The 27,220-nt window shown below is 45.8% G+C and overlaps 5 protein-coding genes across 5 annotated transcripts in view; 3 read left to right on the top strand and 2 right to left on the bottom strand.

The window, feature by feature from the left end:
* LOC133141006 (N-acetylglucosamine-6-sulfatase-like) overlaps positions 1-13,494 on the bottom strand; it is a 62,729-nt gene extending 49,235 nt beyond the window's left edge. Inside the window, exon 1 of the mRNA XM_061261347.1 lies at positions 13,368-13,494. The gene's annotated coding sequence lies outside the window, so the exon portion shown is untranslated. The remainder of the gene's footprint in view (positions 1-13,367) is intronic.
* hs3st1l2 (heparan sulfate (glucosamine) 3-O-sulfotransferase 1-like 2) lies at positions 898-1,821 on the top strand. Its single transcript, XM_061261761.1, has one exon. It carries the CDS (start codon positions 898-900, stop codon positions 1,819-1,821), a length of 924 nt encoding a protein of 307 aa, XP_061117745.1.
* Positions 11,822-13,857, top strand: LOC133139986 (homeobox protein MSX-2-like). The gene is made up of 3 exons (XM_061259477.1): positions 11,822-12,047; positions 12,728-12,978; positions 13,403-13,857. The coding sequence occupies exons 1-3, from the start codon at positions 11,822-11,824 to the stop codon at positions 13,733-13,735; spliced, it is 810 nt and encodes a 269-aa protein (XP_061115461.1). The 3' UTR covers positions 13,736-13,857.
* A 1,981-nt stretch (positions 13,858-15,838) lies between these two features.
* Positions 15,839-20,722, bottom strand: LOC133141191 (histone H2A.V). Its single transcript, XM_061261631.1, has 5 exons — positions 20,582-20,722; positions 17,584-17,661; positions 17,372-17,485; positions 16,681-16,810; positions 15,839-16,224 (listed from the first exon to the last, which is right to left on the bottom strand). The coding sequence occupies exons 1-5, from the start codon at positions 20,582-20,584 to the stop codon at positions 16,163-16,165; spliced, it is 387 nt and encodes a 128-aa protein (XP_061117615.1). The 5' UTR covers positions 20,585-20,722; the 3' UTR covers positions 15,839-16,162.
* An 877-nt stretch (positions 20,723-21,599) lies between these two features.
* Positions 21,600-25,060, top strand: LOC133140917 (transcriptional activator protein Pur-beta). The gene has a single exon (XM_061261218.1). It carries the CDS (start codon positions 21,609-21,611, stop codon positions 22,527-22,529), a length of 921 nt encoding a protein of 306 aa, XP_061117202.1. The 5' UTR covers positions 21,600-21,608; the 3' UTR covers positions 22,530-25,060.
* The last annotated feature ends 2,160 nt before the right edge of the window (positions 25,061-27,220 follow it).

The following is a 27,220-nucleotide window of genomic DNA, read 5'->3' on the forward strand; positions in this document are numbered from 1 at the left end:
GGGCTTTGTGAATGACCTCACCAGTCCACTCAACATCAATCTTTCAACACTATCTGCCACGATATTAATCACAACAGACACAATACCAGCCGGACTCTTTGCTCTTCCAAATCAAAGCATTCACAGTTTATAGCCAAGTGATCCAGTCCAAGATGAGGAAACTGACCTTGCTGAAAATGTATACACTTCCCTCCACCAAATGACTTTTTAATTTGACTGAATAAATCACTTCAGCCCCGTTTAAAAAGCCCATTTTTGCCCTTAATTGTTGTAAAAGTATTCCACAGAGGCATTGCCATCCATCTTGAAATTTCTAAATGAGTGCGTGAGAAAACACAAAAAAAGTCAATTTGTCATTTGCCCAGACAGTGAGATGACCATTAGTTCAGAAGCTGATGCCAATTTCACAGTTGCCCTTCATTGTTAATTATAAACGCGTCTGTGGCATCAATTTTACAATGTATCTCCGGTCCAAGAAGTCGATGAATTGTTTTTTAAGGAATAGTGTGCTAATAACCTTTATTCCACTTTAGTGTTTGTTCTTCAGTCTGCTCAAAACTTTAAGTCCATTCATCCATTTATTTATATATATAATCCTGTTAGAAATGAAAATTACTTGTCTAATAATGACTTTTTTTTTCTGCATTTGTTCCCCCATTACAGTTCCATACCAGTGTGGTGAAGACCCATGGTAATATCCATTGAAGACCCTTGGTAATGCCCAGTAAAACCCCATGGTAATATCCATTGAAGACTCGCGGTAATATCCATTAAAGACTCACGGTAATGCCCATTGAAGACGGTAATGCCCAGTAACGGCCCATGGTAACGCCCTGCTGCTGTTAGGCTCAGCGCTGCCCCGCGTGTCCCTGCCCCCCCCCGTGTCCGTGAGCAGCCATGCTGTGGACGCTGCTCCTGGCCGTGCTCCTCCTGCTGCTGCTCCACGCCCAGCTGCACCTGTGCCTGCGTGAGCTACGCGCCGCCACCCCGTCGCCCGGCAACGCCGCCCCGTCGCCCGGCGACCCCACCCCGTCGCCCGGCAACGCCACGCAGCGCCTGCCCGGCGCCATCATCATCGGCGTGAGGAAGGGCGGCACACGCGCACTGCTGGAGATGCTCAACCTGCACCCCGACGTGGAGGTGGCCCGGGCCGAGGTGCACTACTTCAACCTGGACGACAACTACCGGCGCGGGCCGGACTGGTACCGCGCCCAGATGCCCGTCTCCCTGCCGGGGCAGCTGACGGTGGAGAAGACCCCCGGGTACTTCACGGCGCCGCTGGCCCCGGGGCGGGTGCGTGCGATGGACCCGGGCGTGCGGCTGCTCCTGATCGTCCGGGACCCCGCGGAGAGGGTGGTGTCCGACTACACGCAGGTGCTGCACAACCGCCGGGAGAGGCACAAGCCCTACCAGCCCCTGGAGGAGCTGCTGCTGCCGCGCGGCAAGATCGACCCCGGCTACAAGGCCCTGCAGCGCAGCCTGTACCACCAGCACCTGGCGCGCTGGCTGGCCCACTTCCCGCGCGGGCAGATCCACGTGGTGGACGGCGAGGCGCTGATCCGCGACCCGTTCCCGGAGCTGCGGCGGGCCGAGCGCTTCCTGGACCTGCCGGCCCGCATCGCGCCCTCCAACTTCTACTTCAACGCCACCAAGGGCTTCTACTGCCTGCTGTCCGCCGGCCACGACAAGTGTCTGGACGAGTCCAAGGGCCGCCGCCACGCCCCGCTGGGGGCCGCCGCCCTCCGCGCGCTCTGCCGCTACCTCAGAGAGCCCAACCAGCGCTTCTTCAGCATGGTGGGCCGGACCTTCTCCTGGTGCTGAGGCCCCCCCGGCCCCGAGGCCCCTCGCACCGATTGGAGGGGACGCCAGCCGCCACTGGCCAATCGGAGGGGGGAGGGTGGTGGATGAGGACCCGGTCCGCACGCTTCAGTATGTTTGCCCTCCTGCGTCCACGCCAGGCCTGCTGCTCCTCGCGATGTCTACCCGGCTACCGGACTGAGGAGGTTGTGCCGCAGTGAAGACTGGACTGAGGAGACGGACACGGCACTTTGTGTTCAGCGCCGTCACGCAGAGGCTCAGCCGATGAGAGCAGAGAACAGGATTGTGCATCGAGACGCGCAGGCAGGTGCAGTTAAACGTGCCCGGCCCAGTGAGGCTGTGCAAACTGAGAAAGTTCAAAAATGAAAAATTAAAATGATAAAAAAAAAACATCTTTCAGAACATTCCATGCTAAATACTGCAATGTAAAATTAGAGATTTTGCCAATACTGCACACACACTTGCTTAAAACAAATGATGGATCTGTCTGTGATGTTTCAGGAAACACAACTGATACATGGACACTATTTTCGCAGAATGGAATTATATTAAATTTCATTATTCTCGCAAACTGTTCCGAGAGACGGGACACCAGGACCTTTTGCCCTCAATACGGTGTGGAGCATATGAGCAACATCAGAATGCCATCAGGGAGTCACATGGTTCTCTCTAAGCAGTGAGCAGTAGGACCAAAACTGTTATTTCAGCACAGGTTCAGAGATGCTGACTGGGTAAAAAAAAACAAAAAAAACACACAGCCCTTTTACCAGCCTAACCTCGGAGGGATGTCTTACCAATCATTAGAAAGAGTTCAACTGGTTTATTTTGTTGATATCTTTCATTACATTTCTAAAAAGAGTGGTTTCCTCTGGCTATTGTAAGACTTCAAGCCCTGCGGGTCACATTTTATTTCTTTATAATTCAGGCAAATGAAATAAATCCAGCAGCTGGAGATTCAAGCTTTAATTCACCGAAGGCTTAAGTCGTCGGAGCTGATTGTAGTGTCTTGCAGTGGAGACCAGTGCGTTTTTTGCCGCTGGTCCCTGCCCGTGAGTTGTTAGCGAAAAGTTTTAGCTCAGTCCGTGTGGGGCCCGTGGGTCAGTACCTAAGCGTGTCTGTCCGTTCCGGTCCAGAATGCATTGCAGCAGAGCAGGAGTGTGTCATATCGCTCCAGCCCAGAGTCGTATCACACTCAGCGATGACCGCTGTACCTCACCTCGTGTATGAAGTACGACCGCGAACGCTGGCTTCCAAGTACAGTTCCGTAGGTTCACCGTTGCTATTTTGTCTTATTTTGTATCCAAATATTTCAACGTTGTAAATTACCATTGACAAATGTCTTTATTTTTTAATGTCTCTTTGACTGGGATATCTAAAAAGAAACAAGAACACAAAAAAAAAAACAGCTGTACTGTGAATGATATAATTTTGATGTTTTTCTACAGTCAATAAAATGTATACGTATGCAATCGGACTCAAAGTGGAGTGGTTTACATCACATGAATTAGGCAGAAGATCTTTTTTTTTTTTTTTACTCTCAATGCCATTCTGTGGCCCCACTTTAACAGCCCGATGAAAAACTTAACTGTCATTCTGACTTCAAAGAGCGCAGCCCTATTCACACCTGCGATGTTTCTTTTGACGCCGTCTCCTGAGGGAAATGGGAGAGCTGGGGAACAGATGCGGGTTTCTCTAACGGCTCTGTGGCTCTGCCTGTTCCTCTGGTTTTACTGAGCTCGCCCCGGAGACCATTAACACGCCGTGTAAGGGCTGACATGTTAACCATCGAGTGACACTCAGGGGCAGATCCAGGTAAAAGGAATCTTAATCCCCGTTCTCGGTTTTCTTCCCCGATACACGCACGAAACCGAAGTTTCAGAGGAGGGAAAGGCACGGTTTTGGGTGGGGGGCGGGTGGCGACACGGGGGGGCCGGGGAGACTGTGGGTACGGCAGGCACAAGGTGAGACGGTGTTGGTGTCCCGGGTGGGGCTTAGGCCCCAAACCCAATCTGATGGGGCTCTTTTTTTTACCCGCCTATGTACTTCTCTAGGCAGTCAGCTCAGAGCCCCCAGCAGTGCTTTGATGGAGCTGATTGGAATCAATACTGTTAGAGAGAAAAAGATAAGAAAAAAAAAAATAGAGACTGATCATTAAAGACTGACAGGATGAATGAGGGGGGGAATGTGGAACACGCCTTTCAGGGGAACGGGAAGAGCATTCACGGGAGGTTCGGCTAAAGTATGATCAAAGCCACCTCTTTAAACATATTAACGCCATCACTCCATCCCCAATCATAGGATTATCGCTTCTTTATTCATATTATATGAGGGGTGACTCACCTTATTAGTTTATCGAGCGTTTACCATATAAGCAGTAGAGATGGAGGCGACGCTCAGCGTTTAGTTCACAGTTTGTGTGTTGGTGGGAAATACAAACAAAAATAGTTTATATGGACCTGACCTTGTACTAAACAATATAAATGAAATGGTAGAGCCACACACGTGAACATGCCCGTACCAAGAGCCGGTTAGGTATTCCTCTAGTTTTAATTTGGATTTATCAGTCTTATTCAGTGAAGAATATTACTGTTTATTATTTTTCAAATAAACAGATTATTATGGTTTTTACTCGACACCTCTTTCAGAAATGTCTTTTCTTGTTTCAACTTGTCAGAAACTTTAGTTTCCGACTTCCCACCGTCGAAAAAAAAAAATAGGAAAATGTGGAAAATGTAAAGGAACTTTTGACCTCATAATATTAATCCGTTCCAACAAACTGGCAGCCCTTCAGTTTCTCTCTGTCTATTGGCCGTAATAAGTCCACCCCGAGTCCACCGGGAGGATACCTCCTGGGATCACGTCTGCTGGATTTACTTGATTGGTCCATGTGATAGTGCAGCCAAGCCTGTGAAGAGTAGGGTTGTTTTGTTTTTTTTGCCTTTTTCTAAGGCAGTGTTCTTGAACTCCACTGCTTTCAGTTACTAGTAGCAATTCTTACACCAACATTAGAACATTCAGTTAAGATCACATTTATGCTCTTACATCTTAAAGGGTTGAATGCACGCCAAATGAACATGTCATTAATTACCAAATTAACTTTATTGCTCTGATTGGCAAAGCAAAGTGGTAAAGATAGAAGTAAATATATTTTCAACTACCCCATTACATTGACCAATCATGGGCCATCAGTGGACTAGGGTCGGGGGTCATCGGTTTGCTGCAAGAGAGCCATTCAAGGTAGCGCCTTCCCCATACGAGTCTCTCTTCCACAATCAGAACTCATGAACTTGACCTCATGTTCAAACTTTTTGATTTCTTTTTTTTTTTTCGGGAGCAGCTGGGGCGAAGAGTGAGGCCAACTTGGAGCTTTCAGTCCCGCTCAGTGATTGTAATGTGAGGTTGTAATGTACTCCTGAACCATGCCAAGAGGGAACCGCAGAGCTAAAGATGGAGGTACCACAGCAAGCAATAATATTCTGCCATCAATTCTTACCAGAAATTACAAAGACAGGTTCCCATTTTCAGCACACAGCCATCAAGCTTGTTTTTAAGTTGTGTGCCAACCTGCATCTGCTTGGTAAAATTACAGCACACTGATATACACACAGATCATAAACATAATGCATTGGTATCTCGGTATATTGTGCAGTCATGGACTATATTTCATGCACTGTGAAATCCCGTCTGGTAATATTTTAGTATATATTCATAAATTCCATCTGTTGAAGACCACTACGTAACTCAAAGAGGCCTCTGTTCTTTAAACAGGAACATTCATCTCTCGGCTCGTTTTATGTTCCACACAAACATTGGCTGCAAAGTGAATTTTAATCCCCAGTAAAAATATAAATCAGGTGCGTGCATCTGTGTGTTTCAGGGATGCCATTGTGAGGTGGGTATGGGTAATTCCTTTTTTTTTTTTAGTACAGAAGGCACACGGTCTGTCCTCCTTTTATACTTTTTAGCTTTCTTTAGACGGGAAGTAAAGAGAAAAATGAGGCATCAGGACTCAGAAGGTACCATGCTCAAGCAGAAGGACTCATATAGGCCGCAAGAGGCGGCCATCTTATGGACCGCACCGCATGTCTTGCCGCAGTTGAGGACATCGTAATACGTAAAACGAAATAACGAGGGAGCTGGTCGGTGCCTTGCATGGCAGCCAATCGCCGTTGGTGTGTGAGTGTGTGTGTGTGTGTGAATGGGTGAATGAGAAGCATCAATTGTACAGAGCTTTGGATAAAGGCGCTATATAAATTCCAACCATTTACTATTTACCATATAATAAGACAGCAGTACTAAGTGAGGTGGAGACGGAGGCCCCAGCAGGTTAACGGAGGCCCCAGCGGGTTAACGGAGGCCCCAGCAGGTTAACGGAGGCCCCAGCGGGTTAACGGAGGCCCCAGCGGGTTAACGGAAGCCCCAGCAGGTTAACGGAGGCCCCAGCAGGTTAACGGAGGGCCCAGCGGGTTAATGGAGGCCCCAGCAGGTTAACGGAGGCCCCAGCGGGTTAACGGAGGGCCCAGCAGGTTAACGGAGGGCCCAGCAGGTTAACGGAGGGCCCAGCAGGTTAACGGAAGCCTCAGCAGGTTAACGGAGGCCCCAGCAGGTTAACGGAGGCCCCAGCAGGTTAACGGGGGCCGTAAAGAGAGCGAGGTTCGGCCCCGGCGGTGTGGTGGAGGGCCGGGCCGTTTACCCTCTGTAACGGGGCAGCAAACAGCTCCATTAGAGATGAAAGGCGCTCGCTGAAGGCCATCAAAAGCCGCCTCCGTTGGAGACTATTATCCTGAAAGACAGCGGTCTGCCCTCCTTGCAGGGGGTGGGGGTGGGGTGGGGGGGGTTGGGCGACTTTGGGAGGGGGTGGGAGTGTCAGCGGGCTCAGGGGCCCCGTCTCTGAGGCGGGGGGGGGGGGTTAAGCCCCATCTCGGCTGGCGTAATCGCAACCGTCACAGCCGGGATAGCTAAGCGCATTGCAGCCTGACAGTGACGATGACGTACTGCAGAAACCACAAAAACAAGTCGATCTTAGTGATTTTAGTTTCATATTTTGATTTAAAATCTTACTCGCTTCTTACTTTTTTGGCAAATAAGACACAAATATTACCAATGAGGTGACTCTCATTTAAAGATTTGGGATAGTGCAGTAAAACCCAAATTGTTGTATTTTACGGTCAGCTCTTTCTTGAGGAACAATGCATACATCACAAGTGCTGGTGAAGGACTAGAAGCTGGTGAAGGACTAGAAGCAAATGCACCCCACAGACATTAGCTTTCAGTCATCATGAAAATGGGAAAATACTTTGTGTAACCATAGTCAGGTCCAACTGTATAGCTAAGTACTGGGTGATAACAGGACCTCAAAAAATAAATCAGATAATAGGGATGCCCATCAAAGTTAAAAGTAAAAAATATTTTAACTTCTCCAAAGATTTCTGGAAATCACTTAGTAGGAAACGGTGTATGTAAGAGCATAATTTTAATTTTACAGACATTATTTTTTAGAAAAGAATGAAAATTATCAATATCAATCAGCCTAGAATACATTCTGAGGGATGCATTTTTTTCCTGAATTATTATTATACATCAGGCTTTTGCCGTATTGCGCTACAAGAGACGTGTGGAATCAGCAGAGTCACAGAGACAGCGACCCCCCAGGAAGAGACTCCCATCCCTGAAGGAGGAAGACCGGGCTGAGGGGAGGAGGAGATGGAAGTCTGCACACCAGGCACTGCTTTCATTCTGTCCCCATCATGCTGTTTGGCTTCAGACGGACTCTACACAGTGCTTCTGTCTCTCGGGTCTGGTCTTCCAGTGAAGCAAAAATAAAAGGTCCTTACAGCCCCCGGAAGCAAAAAAGAAGAATGGAACACTGCACTATTTAAGTGAGTTTGTTGAACAATATGTACACATGCAATATGCAATACAATAGGAATGCTGCTCTGTTAAAACAAACAGTAGAAAATCTATAGCTGGCTAGGCAAATGAGAGCTACTGTCTCTATATGGATGAATATGCAGATTTGATGTTCATAATGTTAATAATAAGGGAACATCTAATGAGACAATAACCATCTTTAAAAAACGGCAGTTCATCGTGATATTGTCTCTGAAGGACACAGGATATTGTGTCCCCCCCACAAGCCAAAGGGCACAAAGGGAGGAGACGTGAGTGATTATGAGGCAATCAGCCCCCCCTACGCCGTAGGTGTGTGCCCCTCTGTCGATCTTGGGGCGTTTCAGGGCTGTCTGCGTCTCGTCCCTCCCTCCCTCCCTCCCTCCCGCCCGCCCGCCCGTCGGCCATCGCTGGAGCAAGGGACCCCGTCTGCACCACCTCCCCGGCCGGCCCCCAGCCCCACATCAAAGCCCCCCCCCCCACTCCCGGCCCCTCCCAGGGCCTGAGTGAGACCCCCACTGTCTGCGCAGAACACCCCCCTCTCCCTCCCCGGCTGGAGAGCAGCCTGCCTCATGCCAGATACGGCCCAGAACAAGAGAGGGAGAGAGGGAGGGAGGGAGCGAGGGAGCGAGGGAGGGAGAAAGACAAGCACTCTGCTCTTTGAAGATATGATTTACTAATAGTCGCTGTCATCTTCTGTGCAGAGTGGTGGGCAGGCACACGTGCGTGTGTGTGTGTGTGTGCGTGTGTGTGTGTGTGATGGGTCTTTCATGTGCAACGCACGGACACATAAAGGGTTGGTTAATCTGTGGTCACGAAAACAGGACTCACAGTCCAGCAGAAGAAAAACCTGAGATCCACCACTTGAATACATTCAGTGTTCAGTGTTCATTCTGAAAAGATTGTCAAAGAAAATCAAATGGGATTAGCTAATACTTTCCAACTAATTGATCTGTCTGAAGAAAGCGTCCCAACTTTAATCTGAGCCTTTATTCAGTTATTTTATCATTGGCTGTAATCAGAGATTAGGCACTGACTGAGATCTCTGTACAATGGGTACTGTTCCCTGACAGAGTATTTATATTGACAATTATCATTTACAGGAACAACGTATTTGTCTCTACATTTTGCATTGAAATTTGTAAATTGATTTTCTCCCAATTTGGTGGCCAGTTGTACCCTGTTTATTGCAATCCCCATGTACTGCTGCGGATTCAACACTAAAGCCCTTCACACTGCACAATCCATCAGCTATACCGCAATGCAGCATATTTTTAAAACCTTTTTAAAAGTTGGTTTGCACAAAGATATATCATTAACATACACAGATATGAGCAGAAACATGGCAATGGATGTGATTCATGCATTATCTGTGATAAAGAGATAACTAAATATAACATTTATTAATTTAATCTGACTCAGTGCTCTCAGCGGGATTTCGTATATAAAATCACTTTTTCCCTCCACAGAATTAGGACATAAATGTGATTACAGCAATGAACTCTCATGTCTAATAATATAAGCCACTGTGTAGACTGCCTATGTCTCTTCACACTTCTGCATTAACTAACAGGCATGAAATAACAGAACTGGAAGTGTCTATTGCCACCAGTGGAGAATCTCTCCTATCTATTAGTTCCAATTATGAGGAAGATAATGATCAGAAATAAGTTTAGTGAATTTTTTTGCTGCTTGATGTGTGAGATCTGCTGCGGGTACATTTCAAGGTGTCAGGAACGGTTTATTTAGGATTCACAGCAATGGTTAATCTGCTATTCCTGTGCTTGGAATTAATCAGCTCGCAAGCACCAGTCGGCCAATTAATATGGTTACTGTTGTTCCACCCTCAACAGTGGGAGCTCGGAAAAAATCAAACGATGCATTTCATTTTCCCGGAAAAAGGCGGTTGAAATCCGCCCGTAACATTGTGGAGCTCTCCTGTCCAGTGACAGACAGTCACAGGCACGCAGGGGAGCTCACGTGATGGCTGCCTTTCTTCGCGATGGCGGCGGTAATTAGCACCCTCTGGCCTAAGCCAGGATCGACGTGTTATCTCACCTTGGCCAATTCTGCGCCCCCCCGCCCCCGCCCCCCCTCCGGCTCCCGCTGCCAGACTGCTGTCTCTGCTCTCTGTGTGGAGCTATGTAGCTGCTAATAGGTCATTAACTGTTATCCCCCACATCAAAGGAGCACAATGCTTTGATACCCACTTAGACTAGGCAGGCCAAGTGTGAAGAGGGGGCCCACACCGATCACCTCCTTACCGGATGTTCTTGTTACAGAGACTCTAACGGTCTGTAACTGCCGTCCCCGGACCGCGCCCCGGAGGCACGGCCATTGTTCCATGTTCTAGTTTTTCCAGATTTCAATCTCTTACTGTTCTTTTTTTTTTTTTTTTTTTTTTACTTTTTTTTGGTTTTTGTTTAGAAGCCGATTCTGATTTCACCAACCAGGTTTCCAGAGTCAGAAGAAGGCGCCACTATCCCGCGACACAATAATGAGCTTAGTTAACATGCAAATGGCGTGTTTTTAATCCCCTCTCTGATGATGAGGCAGTGAATAACGGCCACTGTCAGCGATGAACACATCACCGACCCCTCAGAGAGGAGAAAAGCTCCTTTGCAGACTTAGCAACGCGGTGTTTGATTAAGGCAAGAGTAACTGGTGCCCTTCTCAAAATAATTGACTTTTGTTACTCGCCAACTAAACAACTTAGGGCCTCACTTTCTAAGACCTATAGTGTAGGCAAAACCTTTTAGCGCACGTAAAAATAGTAACACAACCAACGATTGGTGCAAAACAAACAACAGGACAAATCATTGGTCATGTTATTGGCTGTGTGTGTGTGTGTGTGTGTGTGTGTGTGTGTGCTAAAGGATTTTGCACACGCACAAGGTGTTAGTAAATCAGGCCCGTAGGGTAATGTCAGCCACAGCAGCTTAGAAAATAAATAAACCAAACAAAATCTAAAGCAATACAAAAAAATGAACAAAGAATACACAAAACAAAAGTCAAATTCTGTTTCGCAAATTCTATGTTGATATGCTTTGAGTATGTGACGGGATGGAATATAAACACAAACTGCGGCAATGGCTCGAAAGCATGGAAACCATGTGACCAGGAAGACAGATGAAAAAAGCAGTCATAGACATAATCGTCATGGAGTTGCATTTCAGTACCAACGACAACAAAGAGACAGAGCACTGACTGCAGCCACAGAGACACACGACACAAAGAGACAGAACACGCCACACACACACACAGACAGAACACGTGACACGCACAGACAGAAGACACGACACACAGACAGAACATGCAACACACACACACACAGACAGAACACACGACACACGCAGACCGACAAAGCTCGGTGACTGTTCACCCAAGCGTGTGTCAACATGACCTTTATGCCCGAGTTTTTGGGAGCGTTCTTAAAGATTGATGAACAGGCTCTGTACACACCGCACCGCTGCTGCGTCGACAACAAAGTCCCCCCACTACAGGGACAAAAAGAACAGCGGTGGGCCAGGTTCAGCCCAACACCCCCACCCCCCCGACGCAGACACATACAAACACCGATAGATACAAGAGACAGTAGGAAGAAGGGAGGGGGAGACATCCCCAGACTTACTGGAGCCAGAAATTAATGGGCTCATTCAGAGCCAAATGAGACGTCTTAATTACCGCACTTGTGAAAACTCAAAGGGTGGGAGTGGGGAAGGCAGGCATGTTGCCTTTGATCCCGGGCTAAGTGAATTGCAAATGAAGAGGGGACGCCCTTAATAAATACCCAGGGCAGCACTACGGGGGCAGAGGACTCGCTGATCTGTACCTGAAGGGAGCTGCTGTCTGTTTACAGAGACTGCAGACACATTCACAACTCTGCTCCAGCACACCAAGGCCTCCTAACCGCCGGCTGGATAAACCAAGGGGACTTAAACCTGCCATTCATTTGCGGGGAAGGAAAGCAAGCACCGCAAACACCTACAGGGGAAGAGAAAATATATTTATTTTTTAAAAAGAAAGCTGGGAGCACTCTGGAACAGAAAAAGCTGCCACCGCAGTTCTTGGGATTTTAACGTTAGATCAGGCTTCGAGGGCCCGGGCCGAGACCATGAAAGGGCACTTCACCATCGAGTGGCTGTCCAAGAGCAGCCAGGGCTCCTCTGGCACTGACCCCCAGCCCCCTGCCCCTGACCTGGGGGGCCCCTGCACCTCCAGCACCCCCCCGGAGACCCTGCCAGGGCTCTACAGCAGCAGGGCCCCGGAGAGAGCGGACGACCGCAGACACCAGCACCCGGAGGCCCCTCCAGGCCTCCTCTCCTCTGCCAGCTCTCAAGGTAAGCCTGCCGCTCCTTAACCAGGCCTGCTGGCCGTGTCTCTCCCCCCATTTACTGCATGGTTAACCCTGTTTGGCTCTTGTCCTGGAATTAATTACAAAAACTACAAGGCGAATGAGCAGGGAAGAAAATGGAATTGATTTATTTTTCTTGTTATTATAGGTTATGAACTAAAAGATGAACCACCACACTCGCTTCAGATATATTAAACTACGCTGATGATTCGTTTCTGATATTCCCCCCAACATGTAGAACACAATTTACCCTTAAGATTGCCATTTGCAACGGCTATAAATAACAGTGTGGAAAAAGCAAATTAAGTTTAAATTAAGATTGAAATATTATCTATTCTTTATGTAAATGCCTTTCCTAAACGTCCTTACATTGCTAACTGGTCACTGCAGTGATCCCCACTTGGCATAGCAATACACAACGTGTGTATCGCTACTCGACTCAATTTACAATAATCTTGAAACTTATCCGTAAGATCCGATTGATTAGCGCGCAGTTGTTAAAGATTCACAGAAACAGTACTGTGTATGATTTAGAGTCCTATCTGGGCAATGTGGTGTTCTGCCTTCAGTATTAAATTAAGGAGACGTAACTTCCATGTGTGACTTGCAGCAGGATACGTTTGTATGGTTGGTTTCCATAACGTCATATCTCTTTCACTCCGTCAGGTACAGAACCAGGATTCGGCAGTAGCACGGAAGAGGAGACGTCCGGTTACGAGAGCGAAGGGGAGCGCTCTCTCTCCCCCGTAACCACACTGGACACGCCCGAGACGTCGCCCGCCGCCGGACGCAGACCGCGCACCGCCTTTACCGTCGAGCAGATCAATCGGCTGGAGAGAGCGTTTAAGAAGAACGCGTACCTGGGCACGCACGACAAGGCAGAACTCTGCAATAAACTCAATCTCTCTGACAAACAGGTGGGTTCTCCCAGTGAATTATCACAATGTGATGGTGCTGCACATCCACTGTCCAATCATGCCCAAGGACTACAAATTAAAATGAGCCTCATTGGTTAACTCTGGGACATTTGCAGAAATGTTATTAATGTGCATTGTCCCTGTCAAATAAACGAATAAATTCAATTAAAATGCCTTACAGCCATCTCCAGGGCATGGCTGAGATCAATTCTGGGCCATGTGTTTCAGTCAACCACCATGCAGTGTTGCATGTTGAAGGCTTATATTTCATAGCTTCATTTTGTCATACAAAGGCTGAGTGAGCCATGCACCATGACAGCGTTATTGCTGAAATGAACAGAGTGCAACAGCGTTTCATTAATCGATCGTGAGAGTTAAAAGGTATCTACTTGCGGTAATTATAATCTCTTCTCCTTCCACCCAGATTAGGAACTGGTTTCAGAACAGGCGTATGAAGTTGAAGAGGACCCTGCAGGACACCCTGACCCAGGCCTGCCAGGCGAAGATCTCCTCCCAGCTTCTGCACTACCCCCAGCTCCAGGCTTTCGGGCCTGTCCCACACCCAGGCTATTACCCGGCTCAGGAAAATCCGTCTCCTTACGCGTCTCCTTTCAGCGTGCACTACATCCCTTCTCCTGTAGGGGGCGCCATCCCCACCATCACTGCCGATTCCCTTTACCACCAGTACAACAGCCTGTTCGCAGCCGCTGGCAATAGGACGCTCACACCACCCCAATACTACCCCGCCCACTACTAAATCTCCCTCTTACTGGACAGCAGCTGCCCTGCTTATTTCATATCTGCCCCTCTGTGTCAGAGGTTATTAAATGCAGTCCTATGGTCAAGGACTTTCAAGAGAATTATATTCAAAAGTTAAAAGTTCACAGGGAAAAGTGCAATGCTACCTATGCAGTTTGATGTTTGTGTTGTGCCGTTTTAAATGTTATTTAAAAAATGAAATTGTACAAAGAACAATTTGTTCCTGACTTGTCTATAGTTTTGAATTCAATTTCATATGTATTTTACATTGTTTTTAATGACTTTTTAATTAAATGCATTTCTCCAAGAGATATATATATTTTTTATGGTGCTGTGATTTATAATGTTCAGATCTTGGTCGGACTTCCTCAGCCTCAACCCGATGCTACTCGAAATGCAAAAGCTTGAAGACACCGGACCCGGTGGTGGTCACAGAATGATGAATTGAGATGATTAAGGTTGATAACTGCGGTGTGTTAATTACTAAAAAAAAAAAAAAAAAAGTCGTCAGAAAAAGAAATGTCCCCAATCATGAGCCATTTTAAAGTCAGCGGGAGTGGCACGTCTCCCGATGAAATGGCAATTTAGCCCCAGTAACTTGTCCTGCACCCCCCTCTACCGCATCATTAAACGCCTGCACCCATTTTTCCATTGGTACCAATTAAACATTAGGGTGAAAAAAACACATAATTACACATTTGCCTCCACCTTTCAAGCAATTGGCAAACGATTATTATACCAAATGTATTTAGAAACAGTGAAATGGTTTGGATGTTCCATGTTTTTGTGGTGGCGGCAGGGTTTGAAGTTGTTAAAAATGTGTAACCAACACTCGGGATACATTCCCAGTCACACTCACCGAGTTAAATGCTTGCAGCGCCCTCTGCTGGCGTATGAACTCAAACCACATTTTTGACATAATACAACACTGGCACAGTAACTACACACCCACTCAATTTCCATTGCAGAAATGGGGTATACTGTAATAGTGTACATATAGAAACTCAATATTTCCCTGCAAAACATTTAAAAGATACACGATTTGGCAATACTTTTTATACATTTGCCCCTTTCATTGTGGCACTTTATTGTAATAATGCATATTGTAGTATATTCTACTCTATGCATAAGGGTTGTCCAAGCACCTCTCCAAATGATTGCCATCCTTCTTTTGAGCTGTTGGTTCGGTTTCCATTCCAGCTGCACAAACCCTTTCTTCCGATCTTGGGCAGAAATACAGATCTGATTTACATGACGCTGGAAAATATTCGTTCAGCTTCCTCAGATGTAAAGGGTAATGGACTCGCTTTTCACTCATCTGCTCAGTTTCAGGGTGCCTAGATTCACTGTGGATTCCCTGGTTTACACAGGGAGGCCAGGCTGGCTCTCCCAGTACGGCAAATAACACACCTTCAAGCGCTCCACTGTTTTTCAGAGCACAGTGGCCAGGAGTTTCATTTGCATATGCAAAAATCACAGAGCGACGTTCCTTTGAATGCTTCCGCCATTTTAAACGGTCATTACCTTGCCTGCAGGACGGTGCTGAAAAGCTTAGTTTCACTTCAGACGCAGTGATAAACAAGATGGCAGGCAACAAAGGCGCAATTGGAAGAAAAAAAAAAACAGCACAGATGGAGGGACATTTGTTTCCCAGCAAGACCCTGCCGCCCATGGCTCAGTGCACTGGGAAAGTCCCAGGACTGAGATCTAGAGCGGGCAGAAGTGGAGCACTGCATCATTAACGAAGACATCTCGTCCACATACCGGCCGTGGAGAGCCGAGTCGAGTCCCTTGTGCGGAGAGAAATGCCAACTTTTTGCTTTAACAGTCACTTAGCGCAACCAATTATTAATGTGCGCATTAGATAACCTTATGAACACACGTCAAACAGTACAGACGCCTGTCTAAACAGGAAGGAGGTTCTCATGCCCTCGAGGTAGAGCTGCTTCTCTAAAATGGCAGAGATGAGAAAGAACCCAGATAAAACTTGATTATCAGGTCAATCAGCCATTACACCACAGAATTAAAAATGATACCAATATTGACAGTAAAATATTTATCTCAAGGCAAGCCTGTACCAAGAAATGAACACAAACAGCCGTTTGTTTATAAAAAATGGTTTAACAATTCCATTTTTCAGTATAAAACACTTTTTAAACCCTCACCAATCAAACAAATTTGTGATCAAAACATGACGCATGTCTTTAAGCAACCTAAAATAACAATTGTTGTTGCTTACCCCTCCCCCCCCTAGCTTTGTTTTATAATAATACAACGCAAAGTCAAACAAGTCTAGCAATCACTCATCTTTACCTACAATAAAAAAAGACAAAAAATTTAAAATAATACAAAAGAATGGGATCTCCTGGTCAGTTCTCTCTGGCTGTAGGAACAGGAACTCAGCCACGCAATCCAGGTCTGGCCTCTACGCAGTCTTCTGCTGACCCTTCTTTCCGATGAGGGACTTGTGGATGTGAGGGATCACACCTGCAGAGGCAAACACAGGTTAGACTCACATGCAAGAAGAGTGTGCGTGTGTGTGTGTGTGTGTGTGTGTGTGTGTGTGTGTGTGTGTGTGTGTGTGTGTGTGTGTGTGTGTGTGTGGTGCAGGTGCAGGTGCGTGCGCGCATGGTGCAGTGTGTGTGTGCATAAGTGTGGTGTCTGCGCGCACAAGGATGCCTGAGACGTAGGATTCAGACTAACCTCCTCCAGCGATGGTGGCCTCAAGTAGGGTGTGTGTGTGTGTGTGCGGCGTGTGTGTGTGCACGTGTGCGGTGTCTGCATGTGTGTGTGGTGTCTGTGTGTGCAGTGTGTGCGTGTGCATGAGTGTGTGGTGCATGTGTGTGTGGTGTCTGTGTGCATGTGTGTGTGGTGTCTGCGTGTGCATGAGTGTGTGGTGCATGCGTGTGTGGTGTCTGCGTGCGTGCGTGCGTGCAGACTAACCTCCTCCAGCGATGGTGGCCTTAATGAGGGAATCCAACTCCTCGTCCCCGCGGATGGCCAGCTGCAAATGGCGTGGAGTGATACGCTTCACCTTCAGGTCTTTGGAAGCGTTCCCTGCCAACTCCAGCACCTGTAACCACACACAGCTCTGAGCCAGCAAGCTCACCCGTTACATCCTCACCTGCACCTGCAGAAGCCCTGAGAAAACTGCCCCCTCCTTTGTACCCTCCAGCAAGGCACTTAACCTGAACCGTTTCAGTATACACTAGGAGCGGGCAATTCCAGTCCTGGAGGGCTAGGGTTTCCTTCAATTACCCTGGCTAAGTAAGCTAGACACAAACACTGCTCCATTCGTAGATTAGAGTACAGCACATCACACATAGGAACACAAGGACAGTCTTTGTCATGTACCCCTGATTTGGCACAATTCACGATAGCCACTTTCAGTCAACCACCCGAAAAAAGCCATTTCCGGCCATGTTCAACAGCTGTTTTCCATTCCAGCAGACAGTACACTTCTCTTAAGCAGACACACCCATTTTGTTTTCCCTCTGAAGCCCGTTATACAACACACTGCGAAGTGGCTGACGGCTACGCTTTTCTACCGCACAGCACCGTTACTGGATCTGCAGGGTCCAGGTACAGAGTCACCCCCTGTGTCTCTGGGCGAGCGCCGGCGTGACCCCCTCACCTCAGCGGTCAGGTATTCCAGGATGGCGGCACTGTAGACGGCGGCCGTGGCTCCGACGCGGCCGTGGCTCGTGGTGCGCGTCTTCAAGTGTCTGTGGATACGGCCCACGGGGAACTGCGGGGGCGGAGAGCGCACGGTATAACAGCCGGCATTCCCAACCGGGAAGACAACCGGGAAAACACCAACGGGAAAGGGGAGGGAGACCAGCCTACCTGCAGCCCGGCACGCTGAGAACGAGACACCGCTTTGGCCTTCGCTTTCCCGCTGTCCTTTCCAGCCTTACCCCCAGCCTGGTCGGGTAGAGGCAGGGCCAGACCCAAGCCACAGAATGCAGGGAGAAAAGCAGGCAACAACACACCGTTAACTTAGCACGTCACCCAGGAGTCGAATGGTAAACAGTTGGCACCTTTATCCAAAGCGCTGTACAATTGAGGCAAATGGATTACACATACTGAAAGTCTCGCACAGCATTACGCGACACCGCCAGCTCTTTGCACAGGACAGGCCATTTATTTAATAATAAATAATAATAATAATAGATAATAACTTCCAGCATTTTCTCCTGCAACGTCAGCCAGTGTCCAGTTGCGTTCACGTTCAATTATACAGCTAGTTGAAAGCACTCCGCTCTGGACGAAATGACAATATAATTATATAAATAGAATAACAATGTAGCAAGACATGAATGATAAATATTTTGCGGGCATGTACCCCATTCAAACACCTTCAATCCATTTTCACACCAGAGAGGAAGTGAAGGATGGCTTTGAAGGATTTTAAATTTCATGCACTCACACAGCCAGACTCACTGCATACAGATGAGCGTAAACTGACATCTTTAACGTGAAACCTACTGATTTTATTCTCACACTGTTACACATCTGTTACTTTCAAATAAGGCGCTTTAACACCAAATCAAAACCGGGAGTAATCAGGAGTTCTAGGGGCACAGCTCAAATATATCATTTTACACATTGAAATACTGCCTTCAACAATGCAATTTCAGGTTTCATTTCCCTAGGAACACATTCAAAAAACAACAACTCCGTACTACACAACCTATTTTGTTGGGCTTTTGGGGGAAGGAGGCGAAAAATACTAAATAAAAAGAAACATAACCTGCCCAGGATCAGGGGAATCAAAGGGAAAAATAATGCATGCACTTTACCAGGAAACCAAGTTAGAGGGATGTTAATGAGTAGGCCAATTTACCCCCTTTATCCAATAGTACCTGATTGTATGGGCAGTGGCTACAGTGCTTGGCTGGGACCTAGAAAGTTGGTGGTTCCAGCCCAGGTGTGGCCACATAAGATCAGTGCAGCTGTTGGGCCCTTGAACAAGGCCCTTAAACCCACATTGCTCCAGGCGGGATTGTCCCCCATTTACACTAGTCAATTTAAGTAGTTATATTCAGCGACAGCTAAATATAAACTATTACTTTCAGAAAAAAAAAAAAAGGAATGTAAATAAACCAAGACTATCTACGGGAAGAGTACACATTTTAAATCAGAAACTTAAGTGCTATGCCAAAGTACAATACCAGTAGCAAAGAACCAGAATAACCATTTATTTGGATTAGTATTTACTTTAAATGGGGGTCTTCTACCACGACTCGTGAAGGAGAATTTAATGAACTCAACCGCAATCGGCAGTTAACATTACCGAGCGGGCCGTAACTAACGTTAGGTGAGCAAGGCTTCAGTAGATATCAAACTGTATAAATGGACTGTAGGCAAAGAATGCTACGGCATAATACAGTTCAACTGAATGCAGATATATCTAGTGTCAAATGTATCTTGCGAATCTAGGGCAACGCTACTGGGCGGGTACTTCAAAATGCAACTGCTGCTAAATCTGACATAACGCCTTAGTTTGCGGGAATGGTGAAAAAAACATCTTAGCCTTAAGTTATATACCGTTTAGTTAACCAACGTTACTTGACTTCAACATTAACGTCAACTCACTAGCTACTCAACTAAAGTTGCTGGCGGTTCCAGGTCAGATAAGGACAGCAACTGGGGGTGGGGGGGAGAGAGGTAAACAGTCTTCAGCAAGCAAACCATGTATGTCAACTAGCTAACATTGGGTGCAGAGTAACCAGTGCAAGCAAAGTAATCAACCTCGATAGCTACAATGCAAATTACCGTGATATAGGAAGCGTCTTGAAATCAATTACGCAAACTAAAGTGAGCTGTCCTACTAACAGACTAGCCATGTTTAGATGAGTGGAGAAAAGCCATGCGTTTTCCCGCCACAACGGAGACAACTAGGCTCATGCACGTTAGCATGCTAACGTTGCTGGAGATATGCAATACAGCTAGCTAGCAATAGTTAACGTTAACGGTGCATTCTTTCATTAGTTATTTGTAGCACATCTTAAATTAACGTAACATTACAATAAGCAGCGCCAAGGAATGTCGTCTGTAACGTTGAGTTTTTTCCCCCCAAATTAACTTTCCATTAAAGATTAACCTCCAACATAGCTTATGTAAGGCACGGCAAGCAAGACGGTTACATATGGATAATATTTCCCAATGTCAAGTGGAATTCTTAGTTCCACGAACCTTAGTCTCAAAATCACTAATTTGGAGAAATCTAGCTAGCTATGGCAATAGCGAATAACTTCGCTAGCTTGATAGCCGGCGTATTGCTTAGCCAGCAACGTCCTGTTCTAGACTGGATATAACGTTAAATAAACTAGCTAATGTTAGCAGGGCAAAAGATAACGCAAAGTTAAATTACATTACCAATTTATTACCATAGCAACTCCGCTAGCTTGTCATGAAAATAAAACAGTTCGGCCAATTAGCCGCCCTCCGGTTAGAGCGGACCCAGCACTAGCCAACTAGCTACAATATAGCGAACAAATACTCTAGATTTGACAAAAGGCGGTCGTTTGAGATGCAAGTTAGATAGGTAAAGCCAGAACGCCAGCACCAATTTAACTTATGGAATCGCCATGTCCAAGTATGGAGAAAAATCAAGCTTATTTCATGATGCTAATTACCCAATTAGCTAACTACAGGGTTTTCATACATTTACCAACGAGCTAACTGGCAAGCTAGGTTAGCTATAGTGTCAATATATTCATTTGCCACAAACCGATAGCTAGTTACAGCTAACTCGCAACGCATAACTATAAAGATAAAAACCCTCTTTGATCACAAAAAATAGCTTGGAGAATCTTTAGTAAAAAATTAAATACATTACCATTTTCAAAGTTTTCTTAATTCAATTTTGGAATCGAGAAATCGAATACAAATTTCGCCTCCAGACGGACAGACACAATAAACCCTTTTGAGAGCCCGTGTGAGCGAACCATAGCGACTAAAGTGGTCTGCCAATAAAAACGGCTGATGTTGGTTTGAATAATCGTTACAGCCAATCGGATTGTTGTTTGTACAATTGTGCCCCATCCCCCACCTCAAAATGGACTTAAACCAAAACGAGACCCTCCCCTAAACTGACTTTTTTTTTTTTTTTTTTTTTGCACACGGACCTACAAGGTTGGAGGGATTGAAACTGAAATAAACCAATGGTATTGAGAAGCGAGACAACTTTCCCAATTCATTTAGGCTAATCTATATTACTTTTTATATTATATCTAAATCTAATCACAATTGCAGCTGCTTATCTTAAAAGAAATACTTGTCTAATGTAATACATGTTATTTTACGACAATTCCAGTTACACCCAAAAAGCACATTCCTATATCTAATTCATTAGGAATGGGCGCACCATGTCACTGAGTCATCTGGTATGTTCTTTCCACATGTGGATTTTTACACCGCAATTCCCAACCTTTTCCCAGTAAATATCTGCACATTGTTAAGTCTATCAAAAACAATACGATGACTGGCACCTTAACTGTCACTTAAGATTGACTGACAGTGATCTTGCACTCCGTGCGACGGGTGCTTTAGGTGGAATTTCGACAAAGTGTGACCAACGGGCAAATACAAAATGACGACAAATGTATCGTCACGAGAGGACTGGAATTTTTTTATATACGGTTTAGCAGCTCTACGAATTATCTCGATGGAGTTTAGTAAAAAATCGAAGTGATTGGCAGCAGAAATGGACCTACTAGAACGCAAGTGCGGCATATGCTGTTGTTATTGGCAGATGTAAGGCCAATAAGAGCATAGCGGGCGGGATTTTGTTGAAACAGCGAAGGGGGTGTGCACTGGAGGGGGAAAGATACGCAGAAGGGAGAAGCTGGCTGCTGGTGGCGAAGATGGCGGATGGAGACAGTGGGAGCGAGCGCGGGGGAAGTAGCGGCGGCGGTGGCGGGGGTGGTGGAGGGGGAGGCGGCAGTGGGTTCCAGCACTTTCAGAGGGAGCAGGAGACCCAGGAACTAGCATCAAAGCGTCTTGACATCCAGAACAAGCGATTTTACTTGGATGTAAAACAAAACGCGAAGGGCAGGTTCATCAAGATCGCCGAGGTCGGAGCCGGGGGCTCTAAAAGTCGTCTGACCCTTTCCATGTCAGTAGCGGCGGAGTTTCGTGACTACCTGGGGGACTTCATTGAGCACTACGCCCAACTTGGGCCCAGCAGCCCTGAGCAGATTGCTCAGTCCTCCGGTGGCGAGGACGGCGGGCCTAGGCGGGCCTTGAAGAGCGAGTTCTTGGTCAGAGAAAACCGAAAATACTACCTCGATCTGAAGGAGAACCAGAGGGGGAGGTTTCTCAGGATCCGGCAGACCGTCAACCGTGGGCCTGGGTTCGGTGTGGGAGGAGGGCCCGGTGGTGGCATGCAGTCCGGTCAGACCATCGCCCTTCCCGCTCAGGGCTTGATAGAATTTCGAGACGCCCTAGCAAAGCTGATAGATGATTACGGAGGAGATGACGAGGAACTGGCCGGTGGCGGAGGAGCCGGTGGCTACGGCGAGCTTCCTGAGGGCACGTCCATCATGGTGGACTCCAAAAGGTTCTTCTTTGACGTGGGATCCAACAAATATGGGGTGTTCCTCCGAGTCAGCGAGGTAAAGCCGAGCTACAGGAACTCAATTACTGTTCCCTTCAAAGCGTGGGGCAAGTTCGGGGGGGCGTTCTGTCGCTACGCAGAGGAGATGAAAGAGATCCAGGAGAGACAGAGGGATAAAATGTACGAAAGAAGAGAAGAATCAGAAGGCGACGACGTGGATGACGACTGATCTAACGTTAGCTTCCTAGCTGGTTAGCTAACTAGCTAGTTGGAGGGCGGAAAGGTTCACTACAACGTGAGCAAAACGCAAAATGAGAATATTAGCTACGTGCATGACGAATCGAACATTAAATACTAATATCGTGGAGTAAATAAAGTACCTTTGACTGAGAAATATTGTCGTATAAAAAGAATTTTGTTTTAAAAAGTTTAGGTGGATAGCTAGCTAACTAGCTAGCTAAAACTAGCTAGCTAGTCAGTAAAGAGAGTTCCCATTGTTAAAATGTTTTCTATTGTCAAATCTAAATCTCCCCCGTTAACCAGCAACTTAGTTTTCATAACATTCACAACACAGCAGCGTATTAAATCAGATTATTTTGAAAATAGCTAGCTATATTTATAAAAAATTTACCTGGACCGGAAATATTAGCTAATATTATAAAGATTTGAAAGTATATAAAGTTATGTGCATACGTGTTATATTTAACGGAACGAGAGTAAAAACATTTGAAACCAGCATCCAGTGTATTGCTGTCTGCCACTGGCCTGCAACTGCTAGCTAAATTAAAAGCCGGTGTAGGTTCCAAAGTAATTCGTGAAAAAGCAGTCGTATCAGGCTGATGGTGCACGGGGACGTGTAGCGAACACAGGATTAAATTTAATGATTAGAAATGTGCTAATAACGCTACTTAATACTAACTTCGTAGCGACTGCACGCCTATAAATGCAATGAAAAACTGAAATGCTAATGTGGGGACAATCTCCCCCACAAAAGGTCCACGAGAATTGTTACATGGTAGCTCAACAAATACTTAAATTACACTCATATGTCATCCAGTCCTTTACTTAGTGAATGTGGTTCACAGAGGGTGCTATTGCGTTACATTTAGACAACCGAACAGGGTCCATTTTCACCAGTGACCCGAGTCTGTGATTAAGCTCTCGTCGTATCTACTGTTTAAATATGAAACGTAAACGAATATCATAACTTCAAAATATTGTGTGACGAGGATTTAACAAAGTTTCAGTCTTAAGCGGCAGAAATGGAAAGGAGTCTCTTTAAAAGCCGGTGAGAGAAGAAAGAACGAGCACGGCGCGCCCAGAAGCAGCCCATGTGGTCCCAAGTGGTGGCGGAACACGGGATAACTTGCCATTTCCTCCTGGAGTTTATAAGGACTTATGACTGGAACTTTTGATTTTCTTGGATTCATCTTTTAACTCGTCAGTTCACTCACTGACTACATTTGGACCTGTAGCTATACAAGAGGCAGCACCAGCCCTTCTTCGCAAGATCGGTCGGACTTATTCATTGAGTACATGGAACAATTCAAGCTTGATCACAGTTGTATTTCGGACAGAAATGCATGGATGGATGGTTAAAAAAAAAAAAAAAAACACAGAAAAGATTATACTTTAGAAGAAAATAACTTTGAAAACCAGCATAGAATTATTTTTAAATACCTAAAAGAAAAAATATATATGAATAATTAACTCTTGCAAAACATGCTTATTTGATCTAAGCATGGATGCAGACAATTTGTCCAGGAGGGTTTTTTTCTTTATCCTTAACCTTTCTTTTATTCTGAGAATGAATGGAAGAGTTTAGCGCCTCTATAATGAAATAATTACTGTATACATTAGACTGTATACTTAAGGCATATTTGAGCCCTTTTATCTTGTCCACTGGACATCTAAACCAATTTGCAGAGTATATATTGAACAGTTCTTTTCCCCCACATTTTAAAGTGAGTAGCTTGGTGTTAAGTTCAAGCTATTTCTATTAATTTAGCACAAAAGATAACTTGAGGGCATCCAACGTGACTCCAGCGGTCCTTTTTAAAGTATTTTAAATTGTGCATGCCTGTTCCAGTTCAGAGCTGCCTTGTGTTAATTTATTGCTTATTCTGGTTACTGTATGTTGGTATTAATCAACCGTAGACCTTTTTAGTTTTTTTCCCTTTTAATTTTTGTGAAGAAAATATATTGAAATCCGAAAACCGAAAAGCAACAAACAGGGCAACATTCAATTAAAGTTTACAGGGCAACATTCAACTCTCGTGGCATATGTAACGATTTCCCCTGACGAACCGAGGTATCTCTTGATAACCACATTCATCAGTACCTCTGATAGCTGAATTTAAAGAAATATAGTAAAAAGCAATGATTTTCTGACCTGTTAGAATGTGTGTTTAGTGTTAATTTCTTTGCCACGTGTTGTTGCACTTTAAAAAAAGAAAAAACAAAAAGAAAAAAACAATCTCACTGTTGACAGTCCATTTAGCTTGATGTGAACCTTTTCTTTACATTTTAATTTAATTTTACTCTTCTCCACAGCAAAGAATTTGTCGTACAACCGTATGGGAGCAATAGTTTTTTATTTTTTGTTATTATGGTTTTTACTATATATGAGTTTTAACAACATTATTATTCCTGTACTGTGTTACGTGAAAATGGCAGCTGTTTCAGTCGTGTGTGTTCTGCTGTAATACTCTTTCAAGTTTCTTTCAGTAATAAATAAATAAATTCTTTGCTGAGGAAAAACAGATGTAAACTTTCCAAGAAAGATTGGATGAACTTTGTAACGGAAGAAGACCAGATCTGAAAGTGGAATTACAGGGGGGTGTGAGGAAACTAGACGAGCCGATTGCACAAAACGCAGACTTGGAGAGCCTCAGCGAAGGAACGTCGGCCGCAAGCTGCCGCTATAGCGGCCTGGTTTGTGCCCTTTCGGGTGGACCGGGTGTGGAGCGCTACACACGGGAATCGATGCGGCTGTGGAGACCGGGCTGCGAACCAACGCTGCTGCAAGTCGTAAATTTTAAATCTTCGAGGCACGGGGAGGCTGACCTTGCCCTGGGAACCGGAGGTGTAGAATCAGATTCAGTTCTGTGGGCATCAAGTGTGGGAGGCGATCTTCCTGGTCACTTAAGGGAAGTCTCAAATTCAGGAGTCGGAGGTGATATTGGTAAATATTTCCATGCGAGTTTTGGCTCGCTTTCTTTAAAGCTCTTGTTGAAGGTGGGCGAGAGCGATTTCTAGTGATGAGATGTTGGTTGGACGAATAGTGATGTGTTGAAATGGAAATCTTCGATCAAGCAGTGAGCCTTAGGCTTTGCAAAAACTCACTACAATTGCTCTGTACGAGTTGTCATCTTGGGGAGGTTGGGAGGTGTTTAAGAAGGTGTTTAAATTCTGAAAGCACAGAAAAATCAACTTCTGCTTCTTGGTGTTAAAAAAACCCCCAAAAACAACGCACAGGGTTCTCCCATGTTATTTTCACACTAGGAACACTACGTGGCAGGAATTGTCACACCTGGAGCGTGGACTCAGTTGAGGGTGCTTACCGTACGTCTTAGTCGCCTGCATATCAGGATTTCAGCTGACGGAGAAAACAGATTGTTGAATTCAGAGGAGACTAAAGTGAGGAGTAACAGGTGTGAAATGTATAAATAAATAAAAGCCAAGAAAGAATGACAGCAAGGGCAGCTGTTGCCAGGATTCTTCATGTTTCTCTCCTTCAGCTGCTGTCTACTCGACAGGACTGCTGCTGAACGGGAGGGAGGGAGGGAGCGAGGGAGGGAGGGAACTACAGAAGAATGGTGGGGTGGGGGGGTGGGTTGTTGCAAATAACCACGCTTTTGTGAAATGTATTCAGAAAACAATGTACAAGTAGATGTTCTACTTCCCGTTGCACCACACTGTGCACATACTGTGTTTATGAAGACTCATGACCGTGGTTAGGGTGTGTGCGACTGCTGGAAGCCAGACGCTTGTCAGATGGCCCGGACCGGCCATTCTGCAGGCCTCCCTGCAGGGCAGACGTGTGCGTGACGCGTGTGTATGACACGTGTGTGTGTGTGTGACACGTGTGTATGACTGTGTGTGTGTGTGTGTGTGTGTGTGTATGACGCGTGTGTCGGACAGAAGGACCGACGGGGCAGAGGAGCACATGGGGGGTTGGCCGTTTGTTGACAGCTGTGGATAAGAGTGACCTACACACCTGTGCTTCCTCGTCAGTGCGGGATGACAGACAGGAAACGCCAGTCAGTGACGCACAGCTCTGGAAGTCTGACCAAGGCACAACTTATTTATCTGTGCCAGTGTCGTCTTGGCAGTCAAATACGTTTAGGTTTTTAGTTGTGAAAGGAAGGGATCCCACTCAAGTAACATTACATCTGATCATGGGCAGACAGCCATTCATAATTCCTGAAATCGTTCATCAACCCATCCTGGTGTTAGCTGGGGAAGCTGTTCACTTCCATTGCAAGACATAAAAACTGATCTTTGCAACTATATTGTTTATGAAAAATGTATTGTACGTGATTTAGTAAATTGTGCAGTGATCACTTGGAAAATGTTGTAAAACCCATGGTGAAACTATGAATGTGTGACTATATCAGGAAGAACGGATACAGACGTGCTTTAATCTTTTGAAAATAGCGCAATGGATAGGCTCATAAGTGCTGGTGGAGACAGATCAGGGAGAGAGAGAAATGTGCAGGTCTTTGCGCCAGGATTTTTATGGAGGTGGTTGGTGGTATGCTAAAATATCACCTGCAGAATATGAATTAATTGAAAATCTTGTCCCTGAATACATTGCTCTTCAGAACTGGAACCACGAAAAAATTAAAAAGCTGCAATTTACAGTGGATAATTAACACCTTCATCGACTATTTAAAACTGTCACCGAGGTGAATCCTC

This window comes from Conger conger, chromosome 11 (assembly GCF_963514075.1).
Source record: "Conger conger chromosome 11, fConCon1.1, whole genome shotgun sequence".
NCBI classification, from domain to species: domain Eukaryota; kingdom Metazoa; phylum Chordata; class Actinopteri; order Anguilliformes; family Congridae; genus Conger; species Conger conger.